At 36.6% G+C, this 24,665-nt stretch overlaps 3 protein-coding genes across 17 annotated transcripts in view; 1 reads left to right on the forward strand and 2 right to left on the reverse strand.

Annotated features, from left to right (window-relative positions):
* CUNH1orf116 (chromosome unknown C1orf116 homolog) overlaps window positions 1-16,967 on the reverse strand; it is a 29,076-nt gene extending 12,109 nt beyond the window's left edge. The window contains exon 1 of one of the 3 annotated variants that reach the window (XM_088153106.1): window positions 16,852-16,967. The gene's annotated coding sequence lies outside the window, so the exon portion shown is untranslated. Of the gene's footprint in view, window positions 1-1,896; window positions 1,992-2,045; window positions 2,394-16,851 lie in introns of those variants that run through there. The other 2 variants (XM_007431450.4, XM_025168699.2) reach the window with 2 other exon arrangements.
* YOD1 (YOD1 deubiquitinase) lies at window positions 5,643-18,657 on the reverse strand. The gene is made up of 2 exons (XM_007431449.4): window positions 18,320-18,657; window positions 5,643-16,967 (listed from the first exon to the last, which is right to left on the reverse strand). The coding sequence occupies exons 1-2, from the start codon at window positions 18,525-18,527 to the stop codon at window positions 16,261-16,263; spliced, it is 915 nt and encodes a 304-aa protein (XP_007431511.1). The 5' UTR covers window positions 18,528-18,657; the 3' UTR covers window positions 5,643-16,260.
* Window positions 18,658-18,995: 338 nt separating this feature from the next.
* Window positions 18,996-24,665, forward strand: part of PFKFB2 (6-phosphofructo-2-kinase/fructose-2,6-biphosphatase 2) — a 43,149-nt gene continuing 37,479 nt past the window's right edge. For 3 of the 13 annotated variants that reach the window (XM_088154322.1, XM_025168692.2, XM_088154321.1), the window contains exons 1-3: window positions 19,002-19,709; window positions 20,182-20,323; window positions 23,838-23,963. In XM_088154322.1, the coding sequence (XP_088010448.1) occupies window positions 20,224-20,323; window positions 23,838-23,963 (226 nt within the window). In that variant the 5' untranslated portion in view covers window positions 19,002-19,709; window positions 20,182-20,223. Of the gene's footprint in view, window positions 19,710-20,181; window positions 20,324-23,837; window positions 23,964-24,665 lie in introns of all 13 variants that reach the window. The other 10 variants (XM_007431448.4, XM_007431447.4, XM_007431446.4 and 7 more) reach the window with 8 other exon arrangements.

Genomic DNA, 24,665 nt, shown 5'->3' on the forward strand with positions numbered 1-24,665 from the left:
AAAGCAGAACCATAGAAGACATATCATATCACACTGAGAAACTCCTGCCAGTCATGGAACTCTCTCTTATCCTCCATGCCATTTTATTTTAACATAAGACATTTGCAGGGTTGCCTTTTAAGTAAATTTGCTTTTAATTGTTGTGCAGCTATACATTAAAACTTTTATAATTTGCATTACCTTATTTTACAGCAAATCATTTTATTGCAGATTTTTAAACAAATTGCTTTATTATTAATGGCTCAGTATCCTACAGAATGTCACATTAGTAATGTAGAAAAAGAACAATAAAATAATCACCAAAAGATTTCATAAATATATTCACTATCTCTAGTGAAACTAAATGCAAGCTTAAATATATAATTGGAGAAATAGATTTTAATTGTAGACTATAAGATGGCAGTAAATGTGGCAGATGTCCTCATATTTTCATTTCTTTATTTGCCATTCAGTTTAATTTGAATGCTTATATCCTGTCTTTCCTTGAAGATATCCCTGAACATTTAAATCTATGTTTCTATACTTCCTAGTGAAATATCAACCTTATCACTGCACTGGCTCACCAACTGTACTGAAATTTAAGCAAATTAAAGAAAAAATTTACCCACAATTTAAATTATCAAAATTCTTTCAAAGGAAGTTGGAAGTTCATACGAGTTCATATAAGCCTTGTTCCTCCAATAATGGTTTCTAATAATTAGCTAAGCAAATCATTCATAGACCTGCCTTATTTCTGACCCACCCAAATGAACAGCAGCTTGATATCACTCTTATTTTTCTTGTGTGTTAAAAAAATTAAAAAGTTGTCAATCCAAGTTACAAAGGCTACATTCAGCTCATTCTGCTGTAAGTTGTAGAAGCCTATTTTACCATCAGCTACCCATCTGCTATACTTCTCAATAGTTTGAGTTATTATTATGAAGTCAGCACCTCTCAATTACATTGTTGTGGTTATACGTAGTCTCTAATAATGCAACATCTGAGGGCCTGAAATATCTCATTTTGCTAGAATTTGGCATGCAACGAGACAAACACCAAGAATCCTCCTATATTGTATTGTATAGTCCACTTAAAGTCCCGTGTAGTCTCTCAGAATACCTTCTGCACTGAATTTCAGTGGCATGGTTTCTCGCTATTTGGAGGCCCAAAATACACATACGTTCTAAAAGATGCTGAACAACCGTTAAAAATATAATTTCCAAAATACTCAAAAAATGGTAAATCCTGTGCAACTCTGCCCACTTGCATCATTTCCCTTCTCACTGCAATACCTACTGAATAAAGGTTTGCCTATTCCTGAAACAGAATGAGTGCTGAGGATAGACTTTTGAATGCATCTACGTGGCTTAATTCTATTTCAATTTCATGTTTACTGAACCACCTCAGAACAAGACAGAATTCCAACAAGTATGCACAAGTCTTTTGACCCTACGTGCACAAAAGACACGTCTCTAATCATCACCCAATAACAGCTGCATATCTGCACAATCTCAACTATCCGATATCTAATTAAAATCATTCACAGTTCCACTTGTTTAACTACATTCAGCTAATAAATTGTAAATCTCCTCCCTCATGCCATGTTAAAAATAAATTCAGTCAAATCTCTTCTAATTACAGCTGAGTTAAAATAACCTGTTTCCTATTGCTGATACAACGAATAGCTACTTTATAGCGAAAAAGCATTTCTACTCAGTTCCATCTTTCAGTGTTTTTAAACTAATACCTGTTCTTATTATTACAGAAGTAGATTTTCATTGTTCTGTAATTTTGTATAGTAAGCATAAGAAATTCTTAGTTATTCTGTAGTTCTAGAGCCTGGAATCGGCTTAATGCAATAAGATCAGCATTATCTTTAGTTTCTGTATATCAAAGTTTGTACTGGGTATGACTTACTTTCATAAGGAGAAGTTAGCCTTTCCACAACCATTTAGTAGCAACTCAAAGGTATAAGTGAGAATAAAACCAAGAAAGAAAGAACAAATAAATCCAGTAATGCTCCTTATCCTTTTAAGCAAACATAGTTTAGTTAGAGTTTAACTCACCTTCACTAGGAAATGAAAACAATTCCACGTACTCTGCTATGCACTAACACATCAAACAGGCTATACCACCTCCTCTGTTCTCTTCTTGACCTCCCACTGACTTACCTAGACAGGTAAATTCCTCCTTTGTCTTTCTTCTCTCCACCCTGAAGCTGACTCCTCCCCTAAGCTCTTCATTCCAGCTGTTCCCTAAAGGAAGGGGAGGCGGGATTACAGAGTTCTTGGCTAACCACATGTTTTTTTGCTTTTCTAAACAGTAGCACCCAGAAATTAAGCAAAACAGGTAAACATTTTGTAAAAACTGAGTGTTATTAAGGTTAAGTGATTTTGTAGTTAAAATCTTGCTTAGGGCTGATTATCCTCCAGCAAGTAGTGGGAAATGCAGGAAATAGGTGATCCCCCCCCCCCCCCAGTTTTGGGAACAAGGGGCAGAACAAAAAGGAAACCATGCAAGGTTTAATCTATATACAGTCATGATAAAATCCACTAAAATCAATGTATATTATATTAATCATAACTTAAGTTCCATTGATGTCAGTAGATCTAAGCTAGGAATAATTGTATATGGATTCAGTCTTAATTACCTAGCACAGGAAGATGGGAAAATTGCAAGTAATTGTATTCATATCTGTGGCTTTTTTGATAAAAAAAAAAAAAAGTTGAATCCAATCAGTAAATAATAAATCATAATCACAGATACATAGTACTTTATTCTTTACAGATTACAGGTTGCTTATTTCCAATATAACCTGTAACCTAACATAGGAGTGAACTTTCTACCTATGTCAGAAATAGACAATCTGTAATCTCCAGATGTTTTGGACATATTGAATGGAGTTGACTCAAACTGGAGATCAAAGAGCAAGGGGCAGCTGTGGCCAGGTGAGGTTCATCTTGCACCCTTTTCTCAATTGATAGGGCCCTCAGACAGTTACTGATGCCATAGCCAACTCCCAATAGGACTGTTGCAATATGCTCTACATCAGGCTGCCCTTGAAGAACACCCAGAAGTTACAGCTGGTTCAAAATGCAGCAGTATGGACAGTAGCAGGCACCTTTTGGTATGTCCATGTGTCACCACTGCTACACGGGCTGCCCTGGTTGCCGGTCGGTTTCCAAGTGCAATTCAAGGTGCAAGTTATTACCTATAAAGCCTTGTATGGCATAGGGCCTGGATATCAGAGGGACTGCTTGTCCCCAGTTGTTTCTGCCTCTCCCCTCCCAGTACATTCCAGCAGTGTGGGTTCTTGTGGGATGGAGGAAACATGCCTTCTCTGTCACAGCCCCCACCCCCTGGAACAGCATCCCCCCAGAGATAAGGACTGCATGCTCTCTCCTAGAATTCCATAAAGCACTTAAAACCTGGCTTGGAGTTGATGTATCTGTGTATTGTTGTATTTCTGGGGCCCCTGTTTTCGTATGGGAACTATTAAGGTAGCTGTGCATTGTCTAAGTTTATTAGTTTGGCACTGTGTAAATGTACAAAGACTTTTAAAGTGCTATTTTCATTTTTTATCACACAGATGTTTCTTGTATGGAACTAGAGCTAGTTTAGATGAAGGGACTGTTGTTGTTTATATTATTATCTAGATGATAGCTTGGTGCCACATAAATATGGAATGGTTATTAATCATTTGGAAATTCTTTCTTTGCTCTATATAGTAGACTTTAAGCTTCTAACACGAAATAAGTCTTTTTTACATCTCCAGCAGACCATGATCTGGTTTCTAGGACAGAAGGCACACATGCATGTACACATGTATATAAACAGATCTTTCCTATGCAGAATTTACTCAGGTAAATCCTATTCAATTCAAAAGGATGCATCCCAAGTAAATATTCATAGGATTATACTGTAGCTTTAACTTGCATTGTATGCTTTAGTGGTCTTCAGGGCTATATTGTCACTCCAGACAAAGCTTACCCAACACTAACTATGTACTTGGAACTATTTAATTGCAATAAATTATCAATTACTCTGGGCAAGAAACCTTGTTTATAAGGAAATATTGGGTTTGGCTTAGTGTGATCTGTGAAATCATCCATTACGTCATAGTGTTATATGTAAGCCAGGACACTATGGCTTATTCAACAAAGGCACACTATTAGAATGCTTTTAATAAACAGTACACTTGAAGGGGTGAATCCAAGTGTCTAAAGTTTAAAACCTGGCCATTTAAACAAGCCATGGGGGTCGGTGATTTTTTTCTCCCTCAAGTTATTGAAGTCAATTACTGTATTTTGCTGTTTGTGCTTTATGCCTGAGTTTTATATAGGTGTTTTTTATTGATTATGTTAAATGATGATATTGTTTCTTCCATAACTTTTTATCCCAGCTTACAGAGGGTCAATAGTATGCTGCTCAGAGTCAGTACTTAACTTAGGCAGGGGTCTTAACAGAACAAAAGTGAATGAACTTTTTCTCAATCAAATCTATCTAAAATCTAGTAAACTTTAACCTAAAATATGAAGCAAGCAGAAATTTGAGAAAGCCCAATTCTGATGTATTGAGCATATTCATTAAAGACAACATTGTCCCTTTTGCTTAAAAACACAATATGTGCAGATGTGAAATGTGGAAATAAAAACAAAGCAAACCCATTATCCTCACTGCTTGCCTGAGAGAATCCAGACATTTGCCTGGTTGAAAATCAATAGACTGTTGGATAGAAAATAAATTTTTGCTTTCATACAGCAATATTATTTTTTTGCAGAAAAGGTACCCAGCTAGAAGGCAGAACTACTTTAAAAAGTTGATTACATATCCATCTATGCTTTTTCTTCTTTCATTCCATCACTTTCTTTCTTCCATTTTCTCTACCATACAGCCCAGATGACTCATTCCCATCAACTGATGATCAATGGATTAATAAAAAGAAAGTTCCTCCTTACACTCCAGTTTGTAACAAGATACCATCCTGCCCATTTTTCCAAATGTAAAAGTTTATATTTCTTCTTTAAGATGTCTCATAAGCATTAGCAGGCACCACCTTCATTTGGCATGTTGTTCTTCTGCATAGTTTGCTAGTGATACCTTCAAAGGAGAAACCCATAGCGTTGACTCCAATATGTTCCTACTTATTAAGCTATTCTTTCTAGGATGTGGTTTGGAATATATATGAGTTCATCACAGATTCACTATTCTAGGTGACTAACATACCATACTTTAAAGATCAGGGGGTGGCAGAGGTTGATTTTTTTCCCTGTATATTTCCTCTTCACTAAAACATTCAGAACAGTCACAAATGCATTCAGCATTACTAATGCAATCCCAAAATAAATCATATGTAGAATTTCCAGTTCAGCAAACAGGATGTACAAAACATACTGTCATCCTTCTAGCTGGTGTCTAATAGTTCTATTAACATTATGTAGTGAAATTATAATTGTTGCCTGAGCAATATACTTTTTCAAAAAGAATATAACTATTAGAAAATTTATATCTATTTTATTGAATTTAACAAATTAACAAAGATGGCAATTTTATGATGTTCCACTAGAATTCCAATAGATTTATTCCAGTTTGGAACATTATAGAACAAAGCTCAATCAATTTGCACTGTTATCTGGGGAAGTGAACTTTCCCTACTTCATTTCACCATGTTTTCTGAGTTTTATTCCATATAAGGACTTACATGTTATTCTCAAAACAAAATTGAATGCGGTTGCTATGAAACTTTGAGTATTATATTTGATATGTTATGCTGACCATGGGTTTTTTAGATTTATCTTCCTTATTCAGTCCAGTCCTTCCACTTCCAGATATAAAATACAATGTACCAGTAACTTGTCTTATGCAAGTCCCCCTTAAATGAATGGGAACAGAACAAGATTATGTTTGTGTATTGTGAATCTACGAGACAACTGCAAAGGGTAAGAGAAGGGAAATCATGTAATTAGCTGTTAACAGAAATATTTAGCAAATATTTCAGTGTTAACATATGGAATTTTTTTTTAGAAATTGAAAAAAAAATCTCTATACCAACTTGTCCTTTCCAGTTCACTGAAGTAATATTGTCTTGGCACAGAGATGTCATTACTGCACATGTTTAGCATTCCATTTTCTTAACTATTAACTAAAAATTGCCTTGACTGGTGGGGGAGGGGGAAGCTGACATGTTTTGGCATCAATCCAATACATTATTGAGTGCAATAGGTTACCAAGCATGTATAAAGAACATTCAAATATTTGAATCAATGCACCTTTCTCTTGGGCAAGGTACTTTTGCGCCACTAACCATTTTTTTCTGGTCTATCGGAAAGTCATACCTTGTCCAAATCTATGCAACTTGAATAGCTTTTGACGTTTTGTAATTCAAACAATGTATTTAGGTCAGAGCCCTATTTTGTAAAACACAGTGCACACCGATAATACTAAGATCCAACTTAAATATTCCATAGCAAGTCACTGTATTATTTTCTTTACATTATTTGCTGCTTTGAAAGGACAGCATTTGGACATCAGGTTGGGGTTGTCACTAAAATGTACAATTATATAAGTGTATCCACGAAAGTGTACTGTATGTTGCAAAGATACATGGCTTTATTTATATACTATTTAGCACACCAAATGTGAGAAGACTGCAGCATTTAAAAGACAAGCAATATTGACAAATGTATGACTTCTATCTCCATAGCTACAGTGGTACTTTGAAATTTGTGAACCCTTTCGCATTTTCAATATTTCTGCATATTTCATTTATTTATATTTTACATTTGTCACTGCCCATCTCACTGCATCTGACCTAAAACATCTGTTCTCCACACAAGTCCTAAAACTAGATACAGGTAGTCCTCGTTTAGCAACCACAATTGGGACTGGCAACTCAGTTGCTAAGTGATGCAGTTGCTAAGTGGAATATCACATGATTGTGACTGCATCTACGATTTTACTTCAGCTTGCTAAGTGGAATATCACGTGATTGTGACTGCATCTACGATTTTACTTCAGCTTCCGCTTTTCCACACTGCCCATTGGGATAATTAGCAAGAAGGGAATTAATAGTTGTATTTACATTCATTGGAGTGGAAGGGATTGCAAGAGAAAAAGCAGGCATACAATGGGAAATACACATCGAAAAGAATGTGTTACCACTGGCTGTTTGCCTAGCATGCTCCTGGCTCTCAGCCCCTGTAGTTTTGTACCTCAATAAATCAACAAATATGTTTTGGCTCAGTTTTTTAACTGTGTTCTCTTTATCTAGTTCTGGACTTCAGTGGAGAATAGATCATGTTTAAGGTTATATTTATGCAGAAATATTTAAAATTCAAAAGGGTTCATAAATTTTTAGGCACCACTGTATAGTCACCCAAACATCTGTGTAGCCTGTCACCTTTGTAGCCTAAGGGATAATCTGGATAATAATGTTTCTAATTTAGGTGAAAGTTGCATTGCATGTAGGACTCTTTATCAAACATTCTCTGCAGAGATAAATGTTATAGAAAGACAGAAGATTAATACTGTCATGTACTACTGGCTATACATTCATACAAGATGCAGAAAGCAAGGCATGAGCTAAAAGTTCAGAGTTCCAATTATAACTGAATTTAAACAACTTATTGCTTTCTTGTACAGAGGCTTGACTTAGCAAATGGTGGTGGTGAAGTTAAAAATTATAAAAATCATAATGAAAAAATTAACAATGTGAAATAGTACCAAATTCTACCCTTTCTATAGAACAGAATAAACTGCCCAAGACAACAGGAAGATGTATGTGCTTGATCTGAAACTTTTTAGCACTATCCACGAAGCCATTTTAACATAGTGGTCATTCTACATTAATTCATTTGGTATACCCCAGTTAGAAGTACTCCGAAACCATTTTCTTTCTTTTTGCCAAGGATGATGTTTTTGTTTCAAACTGTATCTATTCTGACAATTTAAACAATGGCAGAAAGATATATATGTTTGTATGGCAAGGGAAAATACCAAGAGTTAAATATAAAATACTTCAAGATGCAAAGGAATGAGGATTGGGACTGCCTGAGTTGAAACTGTATTTTGCAGTGTGTTGCTTAGTTTGGATGAAAGTGTGTGTTTTGCTGAGAAATAAAAGAATTTTAGAATTAGAGGAGCGCAATTTGAGGTTTAGATGGCATAGTTTTCCATGGCACAATAAAGTTAAGGTTAATATATATTTTAAGAATCATTATATTAGAAGTGCCATATTGAGAATATGGAACAGTTATAACCCAGATTGTGTCCAAAAATGCCTTTATGTGTCTCAGCACAAGAAGCATTTTACTGGAAAGAAACAGTAGATAAAGAAAAATGGTTAACTTATCAAGAGTTGTTAGAACAGGAACATGAAGAATATAAGATGAAATCAAGAGCAATTGGCTACAGAGAGATTTAGTTTTCAATAGTTTTTGTATGCACAGTTAAGAGAAAGATATAAGGTAGATAATAGAACATTTGGAATTGAGCAGCAGAAGACAGAATTTGAACTATGTACAAATGATGAACATGTAATTGCTAAAATGTATACTTTATTAAAATTTGAAATGGAAGAACAAGTGAAAGGCTGTATGATAAAACGGGCTAAGAACTTTGGATACAGTATACTCATGGAACAGTGGGAAAATATGTGGTTAAAAGAACTGAAATTTACATTATTTCATAATCTGAAAGAGAATTTCTATAAGATGATTGGTATGACTCCAGAAAAATTGTCTAGAATGTATATTTCAAATTTATGTTAGAAATGTGGACAATATGGTCATTTTATCATTTGAAATTTCTGGGTTCAAATACATATGATACAAAGAATTTTAAAGATCAGCATTCAGTTGAAACCAGAACTTTTCTTGCTGGGATTAACGGACAGCCAATTAGAAAAGAGCCATGGAAGATTATTTTTATATGATTACTGCTGCAAGACTTATATGTGCAAGAATGGAAAGACTCTGAAAATACCCACAATGGAGGAATGGTTGAAGATGACAGAACTAGCAGAGATGGCAAAAATAACATCTTTGATTAAAGATCAACTACATTTATCAGTGACTGGAAACCCCTTCTAGACTTTTTGCTGAAAAAAGAGAAAAATGAATTTCTGATTTGTGGGTTTGAAGATTAGAAAGGATAGCTTATGGCAAAGAAATTATGATGTAACTTTAGAGAGGGCAAAATATAAATGTATATTTATAACCGCTGTCAAGATTGGAAGCAGCTTCTTTATAATCTTTCCTTTTTCTTTTCTTCTTTTCCGCTTTTCTATCTTCTTTTTTCACTATTTACTATTTTTATTATTGTTCTTTTCTTTTATGGTTTTTACTTTATTAAAAATTTCTTTCATTATATATCCATTTTATTTCTATTTAATAAATTAAATCCAATTTTAAAGTTCTGTAAAATAACAAATACAATAAAAGCAAAATAATATCCATCACAAACCCTTAGCATCTCATTTTCCAAAGGAAATGTTTAGTTCTTTTCTGAACAAATAGATAATTACAACTTGGCTGTTTCAGGAGAGGAATTCCACCAACAAAATGCCTCATTCACATAAGCTCAACTTACTGTCTTGCACACTTTCTCAGATACTCGAAACAGGCCTTTTCTGAAAATTAAAATGCACCATTGAGTTAAGCTCCTCCCCTTTTAAAAATAGGATTCAGTTGTTGTGCTTATTAAATCAGAGCATACACTCAGGATCTCATAAAACGTAAACTTCTGTTAAGTGGATTTCAAGTATCCCCACCTGCTTAAGGGAAACACCATACTGGATCAAACCAAAATTCTTACTCTGGCTTTTTTTTTTTTTTTTGCCAAGAGTCCCTACTATCAATAACTGCTGTTTGTTGTCTCGAAAGAGGACTTCATCTAATGATCCTTTGTTTGATATTTATTACTCATCCGACATATACAGACACTCTAAACATAAGGAAAATAATCAACAGGCATACAAAAAAAAAGACTGCATGGTTAAATTTGCTCAGCAGTGATAACAATTGAGTCTGATTTGCAGATCACGTTAATGCAAAAATGAAGCTGTTGCCTTTTAAACTAACTTGTCCATTTTTCTACCATTCAGTTCATCAAAATGAGGATATGTATGAACATCACATACATCCTCACTTTATTTTGTGTACAAAATATTCCATTATTACATCTAAAATCTTAAAGAGCAAATTCCCATAAAATGCAGATGATACTGGATTTATGATACAAGATTGCTTTCAGCTGTAAGATTTTTAAATTACATGGAAAATATGTAATATTCCATGTAAAAATAACTTTTTACCACTTAAATTACATGCAGTTGAAAGCTATACAATGCAGCTGAATTCTAGATAAATTCAATCTGACTGGATGTTGACAATTGAAAAATACATGCCCTGGGGATCTGAGTAAATTGAAAATAAAGGTACTTGCTTGAATTAAGAAAAAGTTCAAATATCTTATTATAGGAAGATTTATCTTGAGAGAAGGAACAAGACTAATGTTACTTATTTTCCACATTTTCAGACCAACAGCTCCCCCATCACTCAACTGGATCCAAAATTAGTTCCATAAAAGGCAATCCACTGAAATAAATGAGACCTCAGTTAAGAGTATGAGTAACACAAACCCATTGATTTTAATGAATATATACTAAAAGTAGCTAATTCTCAATCTAAACTTTTAGCTGTTTTTCAAAATCTCTCTTCTAAAATTAATTACTCTTAAATACTTTATGTTTTAATATTGCATTGTGGTCATCCATTCCTGCATACAAGCATGACACATTATATTAATATGGTTGATGCCCTTTTGCTCAGACACCATAGATCATGCTGGTTGATCATATGCTTTGAATGCAGAAAATCCAGCCTCAATCCTTTTCACTGGAGATACCTGATGGGAACAACCTCTGCCTGAGACTCCAGAGGAGCAGAGTACATGGTTAGAACAGCAAAGTGAATACGGAGCAGTTTTATAGTATTCAAACTGATTTAAATCCAGACAATTCAAAAACTAAACATGTAAACAGTCCAGTTCCATCAGAATAAAAACTGACATTTTTTGGTAATATGAATAATTTGCAATACATTTTGCAATAGCTGTTGCAATCTATGTATATGTTCCAGCATCAATTTTTATTAAAGATAGAAAGCAGAAGTACAAGTGAATACAATGTGGGACATGCATGCATAATGTTACATTTTAGTGCTGCCATAATTAAACTCAAGAGAGCATGTTAAATAGAACATATACATACTTCTATGAAATACCAATGTGTAGTACCACTGAAAAATATTAAATTGGATGTTTTAAAAATGTATGCCAGTTTACAAATAAAAAAAAAATCATAATGCACCCATTTAACTCCTTGGCAAAACACACTAAACTGATAAACTGTGATTGACAAGTTTTTAAAGTGCTGTACTTGATACACTGATCTCATCTAAGAGTGTGCAAAAGGCTATCTGCTTAAGCATACAATAAGTTCCTTCACACTTTTGAATGTTAACGCTGGTCATATTGCCAGGTATGTTAATTTTGGAACAGATCTTCTACATTTAATTCAGTCAAATAATACTACAGAACTATGTCCCATTATCATTTAAGTATTCAGTCTTCAAATTGCACTCTGTTCTCAATATATACAGAGAATTTTGAAGTTAGTGAGTTTTAAGGATACTAAAATGCATCAGATAAGTTATATTGCAATGTATAGAAATTGGCACCAGAACAAAAAATGAGGATTATATTCGTGTACTCCCAAATTGAAGGAGTCCTTATGAATTGATTTCTGTGTCCATAAGAAACAGGGTGCAAATAATAGCTTTTAAAGATAATGTAGACATAGATTCTTTTACAAAGTAAGTGATGTTAAATTTGCTACAAGAAATTTCATCTCAAGATTTACTGTAGATATGGAGACTAGAACTTTTTTCCTTACAAGGAAAGTATTAATTTTAGCACTGTCTAGAAAAAGACTAAAAAGTGACATGAGAAACTGTTTGGATTATGACACATGGTTCTATTAGCAGTCATCCAATGTAGTTTATAGCCACTTTAAAATAGGAGAGAAAATCATAATGTTTTAGTATTAGAACCCACTACCGCAAAGTATGTTTACCAACTTTTTTAATAGCTATCAAGGATGAAAAGTAATCTGAATCTTCAAGTACATGGTAACATCTCTCATAAGTAGATGCTTGAACAAAAGGAGATGATAACCTCTGTTATGTTCAAATTTACAAACTTTCAGACTCCAGTAACAACCAGTTAGATGAAACAAATATCAGATTACATGTTTTCTTCTGAATTCACAAGGCAGTTTTTTATTTTATATATTTTAATTCTCAAATGCACTGACCTGCAACTAATGATCTGTGTGTGTGTGTGTAAAGACATACTTATGACATAACAATAGTTCAATAAAAACAAGTTGTTCTGTATTTTTAAAATTATATTAAAAATTGTAATACTGATAGTAAACTAGGTGTCTTAATTTTACTTTGTAAAATTGTCTGCAGTGAACTAGTGTGATTTAAACCCATGTCAAGTGTCTCCAGACAAACCTTAAAACAAAAATGCAAAAGAGTACATACTCTAAAACTAAAAATATTTAATAGAAAACAATATACAAAATAAGCTTCCCTTAGCACCTTTGTTTAAATGGAATATAAACAGGTCAGCTTCTCGTCACCTGTATGATAGGTGCATTTAATCAATTCTAAAGCAAACAAAGTTAGATCAGTATCTGGGTTCATCTGTAATTTCAGCCAGTCTGTATTTAATATAATTGTATTTAATTAATATATTCAAATTTGAGAATACTTTACATCTTTTCTTCAAAATAATCTGAAAGTCCTACTAATTTTAATGTTTTTCCAAGTAAATTTAGATACATGGTTACAGATTAAATGCTTAATATCTAAAACACTTCCGGGTTTTGTATAAATTGCACCTTATTTTTCAAACCATTTTTGGCAAATAACCCTGTAAAAAAATTACTGGAAGAGGTTTAACAAAAAATATCTTAAACAGCTGAGAGTAATCTCCAGTGTCTACTTATGTCCAAGTATATATGTACAGGATTTTAAGGTCAACTAACCTGACTTTAAAGAGATTAGTACCAATATTAATTGTAAAATATTTTCATTTGCTATACTCTTAATTCCCATTATTTAAAGCAGAACTTTAAATAAATTACTATAATTTAATATTCTTATCTAATGTCCCTTTTGGCCAATAAAAGCATGCAGCTTAGTGAGTTTGGTAACACTTTCCTATAGTAAGTACAATTGCAGTTGGTCTGTTTAAGGCTTTTGGCTTTAATCTTCTTAACTGAGTTACCCTTAATATCTCTAACTAACTAGAGTTAGTTGTGATTTGAGTTGCAACTTAACACACTTTCCTGGGAGTCCATTCCTTTGGGATTGACTTCTTCTGAGCAGACATGCATAGGATTGCCTTTCATCTTCTATGAACTTAAAATCAACAGCACTTTAGCAATTAATGTTTTCCATTTAAGATCCACAACTACGTTTAGATTATTTTAGCCCACCATATATGGGGCAATGAGTGATTGCTGATTTCTTTGATGTTTCTAGATTTGAGAACTTTCACCTCAATATATACAAGCTGAAACTATGAAGAAATACAACTCAAAAATATCTGACTCAAATGAGTCTTTAAACTGTATTGAGTCAGTGTTACAAGTCACTGAAGAAATCTAGAACACCCTAAGTACAGCATGCCAGTCTTTGTCAGTGGCAAATAAGGATATGCAAATCACACTGGATTCAATTCAAATCTCTGAATTGATTTTAAAAGTGCATTTTCACACTGACTGTCAGATCTCTGAATTGGGTCCAAATCTTTAACATTTCAGATCACTCTGGATTTTCAAATCAAATCTGAATACTGAAAATTTACACAGCCCAGTTGTAATCACATTCAATTATCTCAGCCTTCCTGACTCACCTATGTTTCACATCTTTAAAAAACTGTTTGTTTTTTTTTAATGGGAACCTGACACACTGCAAAGCAATATGCCATGATAAGCTTTCTTAAAATTTTATTTAAAATGATGTGCTGCTACAGCATAGTTCTTACTTTTGGAGGATGTCTACCTGCCTAGAAAAACAAACAAACAATTTAAGCACACATTATATGGAATACTGGGGGAGGGGGGAGGACTGGTGCATGTATGTGTCACTTAACTCAGGTAAATTGGTGCTTTGTAACAAGTTATATTCCCCATAGCTACCATTTTGTATATTGGAGAACCCCTCCCTGGCGGCCATTCTACAAATGTACCCACATGTTCTCAACATTCCAAATACATCCATAACCCCACGAAGTTGGGGATCCCTGCAGTAAGGCATAAATTAGTTGAGATATGTCACCCAGCCTATGCCTGTTTGAAATTTCATAGGTCACATTATATTAAAAATAAATGGGGGAAGCAGTTAACCATACATATATTTGGGGCCTTAAAAAGATACAAACAAGTCCTTTGGTGCAAGGAAAATTAGATGTTTTGATCCAAATTATTGTGTCTGCTCAACTGTGGTTGCACAATACCACTCATTTCCTAATACCTATGTCATTAATAGCAACTAATACTGCTATAGCACTGCCATTTTCTGATAATTTGAGTTATTTCTAAGTCAGCACGCATAAAGTCAGTTTCGATCACCACATACCAACATGACCATCTCACACATCATTTTAATTTCCCCCTTTCTCTCAAATGCTAAACCCTTTCCTTTTAAATTTACTAGTAAGTTACTTTTAATTCAAATAGCCTCAAAAATAAATTTTCTATTGCCTACAAAGGCCCCTCAGATTAAGTGTAACTTCTCTACCACCACCACATGCAAACCATGATTATTCATGAAACATGTCTTATTAGCAAACAGAATTTCAGTAAACCAAGTTATTTAGCCTGCCAAAACATAACACTTGATATAGTGTCAATACCAAAGCAGCCCCAAAGAACCTTTTTATATATACACACATATAAAGCTTACAGCAGTGAATGAGTTATTCAGTTCAGAGCTACAGCAGTGAAAGGATGTGTCACTTAAGCTACGTGATGAATCAGGCATTAAATCAGAGTGCAATGCTTTCCAATAGCAACTACTTATTTATAGTTTGTGATTCTGGATGCAGGTCACTAAGTTTTGTTCTTAATGTGAAGCACCAGCTCACTTGGCAGCAATGTACAATAAGAGCAACCTAGAGTCTCCTCCCTTCCTCCACCTCCAACATATCCACATCTGAGGGGTTTTTTCCTATGTTAAATATACTGCTTTCAAGGGGAATCAACTGAGAGTTATCAGGGACAGTGCCATACTTAGAAAAGCAGATAATTAACTTGGAAACTTACCACTCTGCCCCTCAAGGTTTGACATTAAATATAACAATTTGATGTTATGAACCAGGCTCCCCTTGAAATATTACAGCTGCAATATATTATTTATCCATATGATGAATATAATGATTCATATTGCTGGAATTTGTTACAATTTCAGTAATTCTGAAGGCCCTATTACTTATGCATATCAACACCCCAACAGATCATACCATTTAAAAATATAATGCATACTGATGAATTAGGCACTATGGAAATATGCAAACTTATTAATAACTTTACCTTCTAAGACTGCTGAAGATGAAACCTACATCCCTTATTTTTACACATAAGGTTTTCCAAATCAGCAATTTCAAATAAAACAGCTTTGGGATGACTGCTTGAAGTTACAAAAACATACACAACATTTCAAGTGAACAAAATTGAGATGCAGGTAATCTTGCCAGATTTGAATGGAACCAACTTAACTATTTGAGAGATTCCAGAATCAAGAATCCAATAACGGAGCTGAGATTTTTATTCCATCAGTGATTCTAAAATCCTACATGCAGGTCTAGCTAGCTACAGCAATGTATATATTCAGTTGTGTTAGAAGAATTCCTTCAGCAGCTGCTCAGATTTTTTTTCAAGAGTTGATACAGCTGTTGGTATCAGTTGCTATCTCTAGTTCTTAGATGTGCAAAAGAATGCTCCAAGATCCTTGGAAAATATGACACCACTGCACGCACTCTTGTAAACATTTTACACTATCAACTGCAAACCTGTGCATATTGGCTATAATTAAATTTAGGGCTTTCAAACTTTGAATAGATCTGTAACATTACATATAGCTTATTTAAAAACCTGGAGGCTTGTTCTGGATCAGTGAGGTAGTAGATATGACCAACCTCACAGAAAATTCACACTTCTCCAAAGTTGGTGTGTCCCGTCTCCTTGGCATGTTCTCTGGCTTCCACTTGCCCTGTTAATCCTTTCTGACAAACCATACATCTCAATGTAAACCGATTTACATCAGTAAACTGTCTTTTTCTTCTGGCTTCATCTGCTAACTCCAAAGCCTGTGCAAGGACAACGTCATCAGTTGTGGAAAAAATTGTCTGGGGAGGAATGTCTGAGCTGGGGATTTTACGCTCAAGTGGATCATAATGAATACCATCATAAATTAAAAGCACCCGTTTAGCATAGCCAGCATCTTCCCCAAAACGATCAATTCTGACTGTCTGAGTGTCAACTACACAAATTTCACACTGATAGAATTTAGACAAAATAGAAACCTCAATTGCACCTCCCCATGTATCTTCTCTTCTGATCCATTCACAGTATTCCTGATTACTTTTCCCTAGGACTGCCTCACTATAGGATTCCAAGTCACTTGCTACAATTTGGGCAATGAGATTTCTCATTTCTGGGGCACAGCCTGGATCATAAACCCCACCTTCTACTACATAATATATGCTGGTAAAAAGACATGAGTTGTCAGCTGGAACAACCTTTCGGGCAAGCACAGGGACAGCTTCTCTAACTGAATTAGGAACAGTCCGCTTTGTAACTATAGATGAATCAGTCTTGGGCTTGGTTGCATCTTCTTCAACTATTAAAGTATCACCTGTCAAGAAAAAACAGAACAAAGCAATAACATGAATATTTAGCACAGCAATAAGAAACATTATATTACAGCTCAATCATAGTTCTTTCAGATACATCTCTTCCGCAGTATGTCATACTGCTATATTCCCTTTGCTGCAGTATTTAATGATATGAACACTACAAAATTATTCATGTGTAACTAGATATAATTCAGGTGTGATCATTAAAATAGAGATAGTTGGAGTCAAACAATAGAAAATTTCTTTGTAAGGCTTCCAGAAGGTAGAAAAAAATCTAATGAGTAATTTTTTCATTTCCTTCTGTAGCCAATAGATATATTGTAAATAAGGAATACATCTTACAGAATTTCAGAACACAAGAAATTTCTTTACCAAATTCTACCTAGCCCATTCCACCATGAAAAAATACCTGTGACATGAACAAGAAGTTATTCAGTTAATCTAGACAGCACATTTTCCATATTAAAAATTTCACAATCATTAGAAACGTGCAGGAGACTGTAAGTTACACCAATCCTCTTGCCTCCCAAAGACAGGGAAGCCATGTTTCACACAAAAGCAAAATTTCAAAATGTAATTGATGGGTGTTGCTAAACGTAGGCAATTATAGGATATCAAAATATTCGTGTCATGGCTTTGCAATTTCCTGTTCTAATTAGGAAAAAAGATGCAATCTTAAAAATGGCTTTCCTCTTGAGAAGCACATCTTTAAATAAATCTGTAAAAAAGAGGATTACTGCCAAGCAGAAGGGCTATTTTTCTAATGGAAAATATATTTAGCAATCAGTTAGTATTTATGTACAGGGTTTGTTTTTTATACTTGATTTTTAATGGATTAATTTATTTTTATTATTTATGGGGTATTTTTTAATTGTTGATGGGGTTTTTGATTTTAACTGTGAGCTGCCCAGAGTCACCCGCTGGGGGGAGATGGGCAGCATACAAATAAAATAAATAAATAAAATTATCATCACCAGTGCTGACCCTGCATTCAACACATATCAACTGCAAGCCAGCATAAGGAAAACGAGATATCTACTGACTTAAAATAGATTCTCCATATCTCTATGTATTCTACATTTTTTCCTCCTTTTTTATTATAAGATCACCACTCACTCTGCCTTTCATCCATAAAACAGCGACCAGTAAACTGGACTGAAAGGATTTCATCCCATGACTGTCTTGTAACTGGTCCTGATTCGACTTCCAAAAGCACAACAGGCGCGCCACACGCGGAGCAGGACCCAAAGCCATTTCCAGATCTCCCCACTAGAGAGGCACCCTGATGGGAGGAGAGGCCCAGAGTTCGCCGGGAGCGGCCTAAGCGCCCCGGACAAGCCCCTCCACTTACCCGAGTGAATGCCCAGCTCTCCGAGGCGCTGCTCTCCATCGCTGAGGTCGAGGCCCGAGGGGGGGAAGCCGAGCAGCAGGCGCTGGGCCTGGATGGGGACACCGGTGAGGGCAGCGATCACGGCCTGTAGTTCGTGCAGACGGGAATGTGCCGTGAGGCCGGGAAGCGGAAAGGAGCCACTCCGCGCTTTACAACGCAGCCGCAACATGATCACCGCCAGATCTGTAGAACTCCTCCCGGCGTCGGCGGTGGCCGGGTTTCATTTAACTCCCCCCCCCCGCAGCAAAATGGCTGCAACTACCGGCAGCCAGGCAACCCTCGTGTCCCTTTCCTTTGGACTTCCTATTGGTCGCTTCCACATCTTCCTGACATGCACAATTGCCTCAGTGGCCAATCAGAACTGAGGGCGGACTCTCAAAGCAAGATCGGGAAAAACATCCGTTGGGGCTGTTGCAACCCTCTTTTCTCAGCACGCTTGCGCGGGAAACTGGCGTTCGTGCTGTGACGCCATCCTGGCTCCGTCTCTGCCCACCCACTTTCCTGAAGCTTTACTGCTTGGTAACTACAGCTGCTGCTGAGAGCGGCGAGGCTCTTTGCGCATGCGTAAAATTAAAGCCTCCTTCCAATGGCACTTGACTTCTAGTGGTTGCATGAAGGTGTGGGTACATCTCTCTTTGCAACAGTACGGAAATGATTCGCAATGTCTTCTTCCTGGATATTTTCTCAACTCCCCGGCCTAGTCGACCGCTTTGGGCTTTTCTGGTGGTCCCCTTTCCAAGGACAACGGAATAATTTCGCTTTGACTTTGCGGTTCTAAGCATTCAAACCCATGAATAATGTACCTGTCCACATCTGCCTGCTGTCTCCACTGATTGCTTTTTCGGTTCAAACTAGGAAGCCATTATTGCCGAGGGACGGGCGCAAGAGGCGTCAGTGTCGCATAGTCATTAGCGCCATTCGTCACACACACACACACACCTGTATGCTTAAACTCTGGTGGGAGGTAACTTCTCCCGTATACTCTCCTTCCCTTGGAAATACATCTGCAATCTGCGTTCACGCACCCTCGAATATGAATCTGGTTCCCGCTGACCTAGAATTATTTCCCTCTTTTCTGAGTTCCTTTGCGTCACTTGTTCAAATCGCATCTTGGCGTATCCGGCACTGTTCCGTTTGGCCTTCACGCCGCCTGGCAGAGCCGCATCTCCGGAGAGCTGCCATCCTCTTCCCGCCCATCGCCTGGGAGGGGACAAGGTCACCTGCGCCCGGGTACCTGGCCGTGGCTCGGCTGCGCTCCCGGGAGGGATCTTCGGCGGACTGGGTCGGCTCCGCTCGCGCGGCCAGGACTCTGGCCTTGCTGTCCCCGGTGCGGGCGTGCTGAATTCCGCAGGTACGGCTGCAGGGGCCGGGAGACAGGGCTGGAGCCGAACGGACCGAAGCGGGGGTGGCGATCTCGCTCAACAGCCGCCGTGGCATCTCCGCTGCGGTCTTTCGTGCCGCGTTTGAAGGGGGACCCCCCCAACCCAAAGAGAATAAACCTGAAAACGACGATGTAGGGCGTCATTACTCATCCCCTTCGAGGACCGCATTCTTATTGCTTTTCTTATTTAGGCATTTTGCTTCGTATTCACATTAATATTTATGCAAAATTTTATATTGCTTTGTGGGCAAAATAATAATAGTAATAGTAATAACAGTAGTAATAACAGATTCTCTCTTGTGTTGACCTTGACTAAGAACTTTTGCCTAGCCCCAAATCCCAGCAAGAAGGAACCCCACAGACTATGCCTATTGTTTCTTTTCTCTCTGGAAGAGAGTTTAGCATTTCACAACCTCCTTTTTTTCTATGTGTCTTTGGACAGAATTTGGCGATCCAAAACTAAGGAACTGTGTGCCTTGCAGCAATGTCAGCAGATGCTGTTGCCATCCCAGAGCACATAAATGGTAACAGTTACGGCCAAGAAAGCAAGCCTTCAAATCTACGAGTTTCAGAGAAGAAGTGTTGTGAGTATTTGTGATGGTTTTGTGATACTATTTGGAAGGCAGAAAGATTGGCAGAGGATCAGTTTGACCACAATGTTGAATACAGGGGTTATTTCTTTTTTGAGACAAAACTATTGATATTTGGAGACTATGCTACATGGTATATTTAAATCCTGGTTCAACACCTAAAACCATTTGGTCTGGATGCTTTCCATTTTACAAAAGGCTCATGCAGAATAAAGGTTTGCTGTATTAAAACTGGGAGATCCGAGTTTCAATCCATATACAGATCTGACTCCCATGAGTGACTTTCAGCCAGTCATTCATTTAAGCTCACTTATTTCATGGGGTTGATCTGAGAATAAAAGCATCATAGGTGGGATAAGACTCATGTAGGCTGCTAGGTGGAGAGCCAGTTTGGTCTAGTGGTTAAGGAACCAGGCTAGAAACTGGGAGACCGTGAGTTCTAATCCCGCCTCAGGCACAAAGCCAGATCGGTGACCTTGGGCCAGTCACTCTCTCTCAGCCCTAGGAAGCAGGCAATGGCAAACCACTTCTGAAAAACTTTGCCAAGAAAACTGCAGGGACTAGTCCAGGCAGTCACCAGGAGTCAAAAACAGGCTGCTGGGTATGCGATGTTAATGTGTACAGATTCACTGGGAGCATTTTGAAGGAATTATGAAATGGAAACAGAGTAGGAAACATTTACTTGTGAAGCTGCATGTCTCTGGAAGTAGTTAGACCCTGCCTCCCCACTTTGAAGAATTGTGTTCTTTTTGAATACCTGCCAAAGGCTTTGTAATATGCTGTGGAGTTTAAACATCCAGGAGATTTTTAATGATTGTGACAAATGCTTGCATAGTACTTTGATGAAAAGGTATGAATAGCCTCAGTCTCAGGATTCTTTGACTTAGATTTTTCAGGATTTTAATATGTCTTAATTGCTGTAGATCCTCTTGGAAAGAGCTAGGGAAGAAGTAATGTGCTGCACATAAACCATAATGATTTATTAAATCATCATGGTTTATTAGCTGGGTTTAAACCCAGCTAATGTTAGGGGGAATGTCTTCAATTAATTAAACCAAATGTATAGCAGTCTTGCAATTAGATGAAATGCTCACATTTCTTATTGGTAGATTTTTCTGTATTTTGGGGAATTAATACTTTATGTGTCAGTAGTTGGAAATAATTTTAACAGGTTAGCACACATGTTGTTTTTGCTAGCATAGCAATAGTTCTACTAAATTTTATCTTGGATGCTTTTTCTCAAAGAATTTAAATGCCACTAGTTTTACTTGAAGAATCCTATCTTATTCTTGCCAAATTAAGGTGAAAACAAATGCTAAATGAAATACACATTGAATGGACTATTGAAGGAGTTAATCATAGAAGGCTGACATCTTGAATAGCAAAACAATGTAGAGAGTGATTGCCTGATTTCTTTTACTTGGGCTGTGTTTGGCCCCCTCTCCTTGATACTGTTGCTTCCCAGTGGTGAAATGATGTAGATAATCTGAATTCCCATTCCTCCAGCGTCAGCTCCGGTAGAATAGATACCTCTCCCTCCCCCTCCAAAGAAAAGTAATTTTTGCTTTCCTCCTACCTTCTCATTACAGGAGAAATAGGGTTAGGATAAGGACCTCTCTTCTCCTTCTGCTCTTTTCTCCTCCCTTCTTTTTCCCATTCCCTAGCTTCCAAATCTATTTACCATCTATAACTTTGTTTTTCTTCTTTTCTTTTAAGGGAAGAGACTTATATCTTTCCTGGAATATAATGTAGATCTTAGCTGCTAACACGTTTGTATTGTGTCATGCTGCATACTGTCTATCTTACGTTGTGCAGCACTGGGAATATCCGGTCTACTGGTGAACATCCATAGCCTTTCCTTTTTGTGAGCTTTGGCTTTTATTGTTACTTTTCTTTTAGTATTTTGAAGGCTGAAATTAGAAACAACAGTTCCCTTTTCAACAAAGCATCCATTTCACCTAAGCTGTTTCTTTCTCAGTTCATTTCACCTAAGCTCTTTCTTAGTTAGTTACTTATGGGTAGATAGTGTCTTATTGTCCTTAATATTTTAGAACTGTAGCACTAAGGCTAAAATTTGATTCACTGATCATCCAAATAAGCCTTTAATAAATCTGTTGTTTCTGACAGTTCTTTGCTCATTTTATTAGTCTACTGATTTTTTACATCAGACACAGGGAAGTTCTTTTGCTGAAGCATGAGCGAAAGGAAGACAAATTTCCCAACAAGATTTCCTTTCTTGCAACTTTCATTAATTACATGTTGGTTTTCATGTAGCTTACAAAATAATGCATCTATTTTTATGTTACTGTCCAATTTCTTTAACCTTGGGAAAATGTTACTATGTCAAATAATTGCTATTTAGAGAAGCTTTTATAAAATGAGCAAGCTTACAGGCAACATTTTATTTTGAGAGACCCAGCTGCACTTCAGGAACCAATAAAGCAGCTTTAGGTTTTAATCAGAAATGAATGTAACCATATTATATCTCTAGAATGTCAACATCCATGTGATTTAGTCCCCCATGAACTATAGCAGGAATGGGCAACCCAGCAACTCTTGACTCAGTCTCCACAAATAATCAGTTTAGATCTCTAGCAAGCTTGCTGGACTGCAAAAAAGGGGATTTGACAGTGGATGGATCAAAAAGGAGATTGTCTGGCCCTGCACAATAATACATACGGGCCATCAATACCTGTCATACAGTTTTCCTAATTTTGCATTATATTAATCAGTGGAGCCTGGAACGTTTGGAGGAATATCCATACTACGTGTCCTTTTGCATATCTGTAATCATGGTCTATTGATCTCTGCTACCCTGGGCATAAACCCAGTACAGATATCTATTGAGAGTCTCAAGTATCTTTTATCCACATACATACCATCACATTATTCCATTTTGCAAAGCAGAGTAAAGAGTAAGAAATAGCAATCAAGACAATTTAAAGACATGAAATAAGAAAAAAGAAAAGGAGACATAGCTAAAACTAGTTTCCACTAACACCATCCACTATCTCTCTCCATATATTTATGATTGTGTAAACCAGTTTGCTTCTATCACATCCATAGACTGCTTATAGCTAAAGAAAAATAGCATGTCTTAATCTAAATTATACTTTTCTCTAAGGGAAGTGGAATAAAAGTGTAACATCAGTCTAAGGGAGATAAAATATCAGTTCACTTTTCTACTTTTGTGTTTTCAGGAGAGATGTTATCCTTTTTCACTCAAGTTTGAAAAACGTATTTCTTTAATTGGAAAATATTTTAAGGCAAAATGCTATATTCAGTTTGAAGCACCTCATCATTGGCTATTTTTATTTGGCTAGCCAAATTCGTTAGCAAGCACTTGAGACTGTAATGCCATAATCTATTGATTGATTCTGGGAAAAGAGCATAATGCCCTTGTCCGTGACTGAAGTATGGACAGAAAATGGAATGTGAAAATTATCAAGAATTTTCTTTTGTTCATCTTTTAGAAACCACTGATTTGCCTTTCCTTTTTTTTTAATAGCATGGGCTTCTTATATGACTAACTCCCCAACTCTGATTGTAATGATTGGTCTTCCTGCAAGAGGCAAGACTTATGTATCCAAGAAATTAACTCGCTACCTCAACTGGATTGGAGTGCCTACAAAAGGTCCTTAAGATTATTGTTGTTATTGTTGCTCTTGTTATTTATAATATATTGATTAAATTAATTAGAAAAATCTGATTCTATCTTTAGTATGCAACTGGGGTAAGCTATATATCTGTAGGTGGCTGACGAACCTCTAGTCGGAGGAATCCAATCTTAGTTGATTGAATAGAACTAAAAGCTGTTCTCTATTGAGCTTTTCCCAGGGTTTGCTGATTATTCTGAACTGCCTTTTCAGCCACAACATCACAATTTTGGCAGCACTGTTACTAGGCCAAACCAAGAGGTTTTAATTAATGCCACTTCAGAAACTCAGTTTCAGCAGATGTCAACATTCTTTTCTCAATGTGACCCTGAAGGTATTCTTTGAGAATCCTATTGAGGATAGCATATCTCTGTGTCAGTTCCTCATTTGGAATACATAATTAATAATAAGAGTATCCTTGCTTCTTATTCATAAACTTCCAAGAAGCACAATATGAATTACGTTCATAGGAGGAGGAGGGGTAGCAGTTGTCATCTGGGAATCTCTGTTGGCCTTCAGGGGCATTGCTCCACAAGTGGCTAGTTGTGAGACCCTGTTCCTGAAGTTGGGCTTGCAAGAACAGTTGGGATTGTTGTTGCTGTACCTGCCTCCCTGCTGTGTAGCATCCTCCCTGCCTGAGCTGCTGGAGGCCATCACAGGGCTGGCAGTGGAGTTCCCCA

This window comes from Python bivittatus, unplaced genomic scaffold (assembly GCF_059951505.1).
Source record: "Python bivittatus isolate LINGU-HERP-01145 unplaced genomic scaffold, Pbiv_v1 ctg000700_np1212, whole genome shotgun sequence".
NCBI lineage: Eukaryota > Metazoa > Chordata > Lepidosauria > Squamata > Pythonidae > Python > Python bivittatus.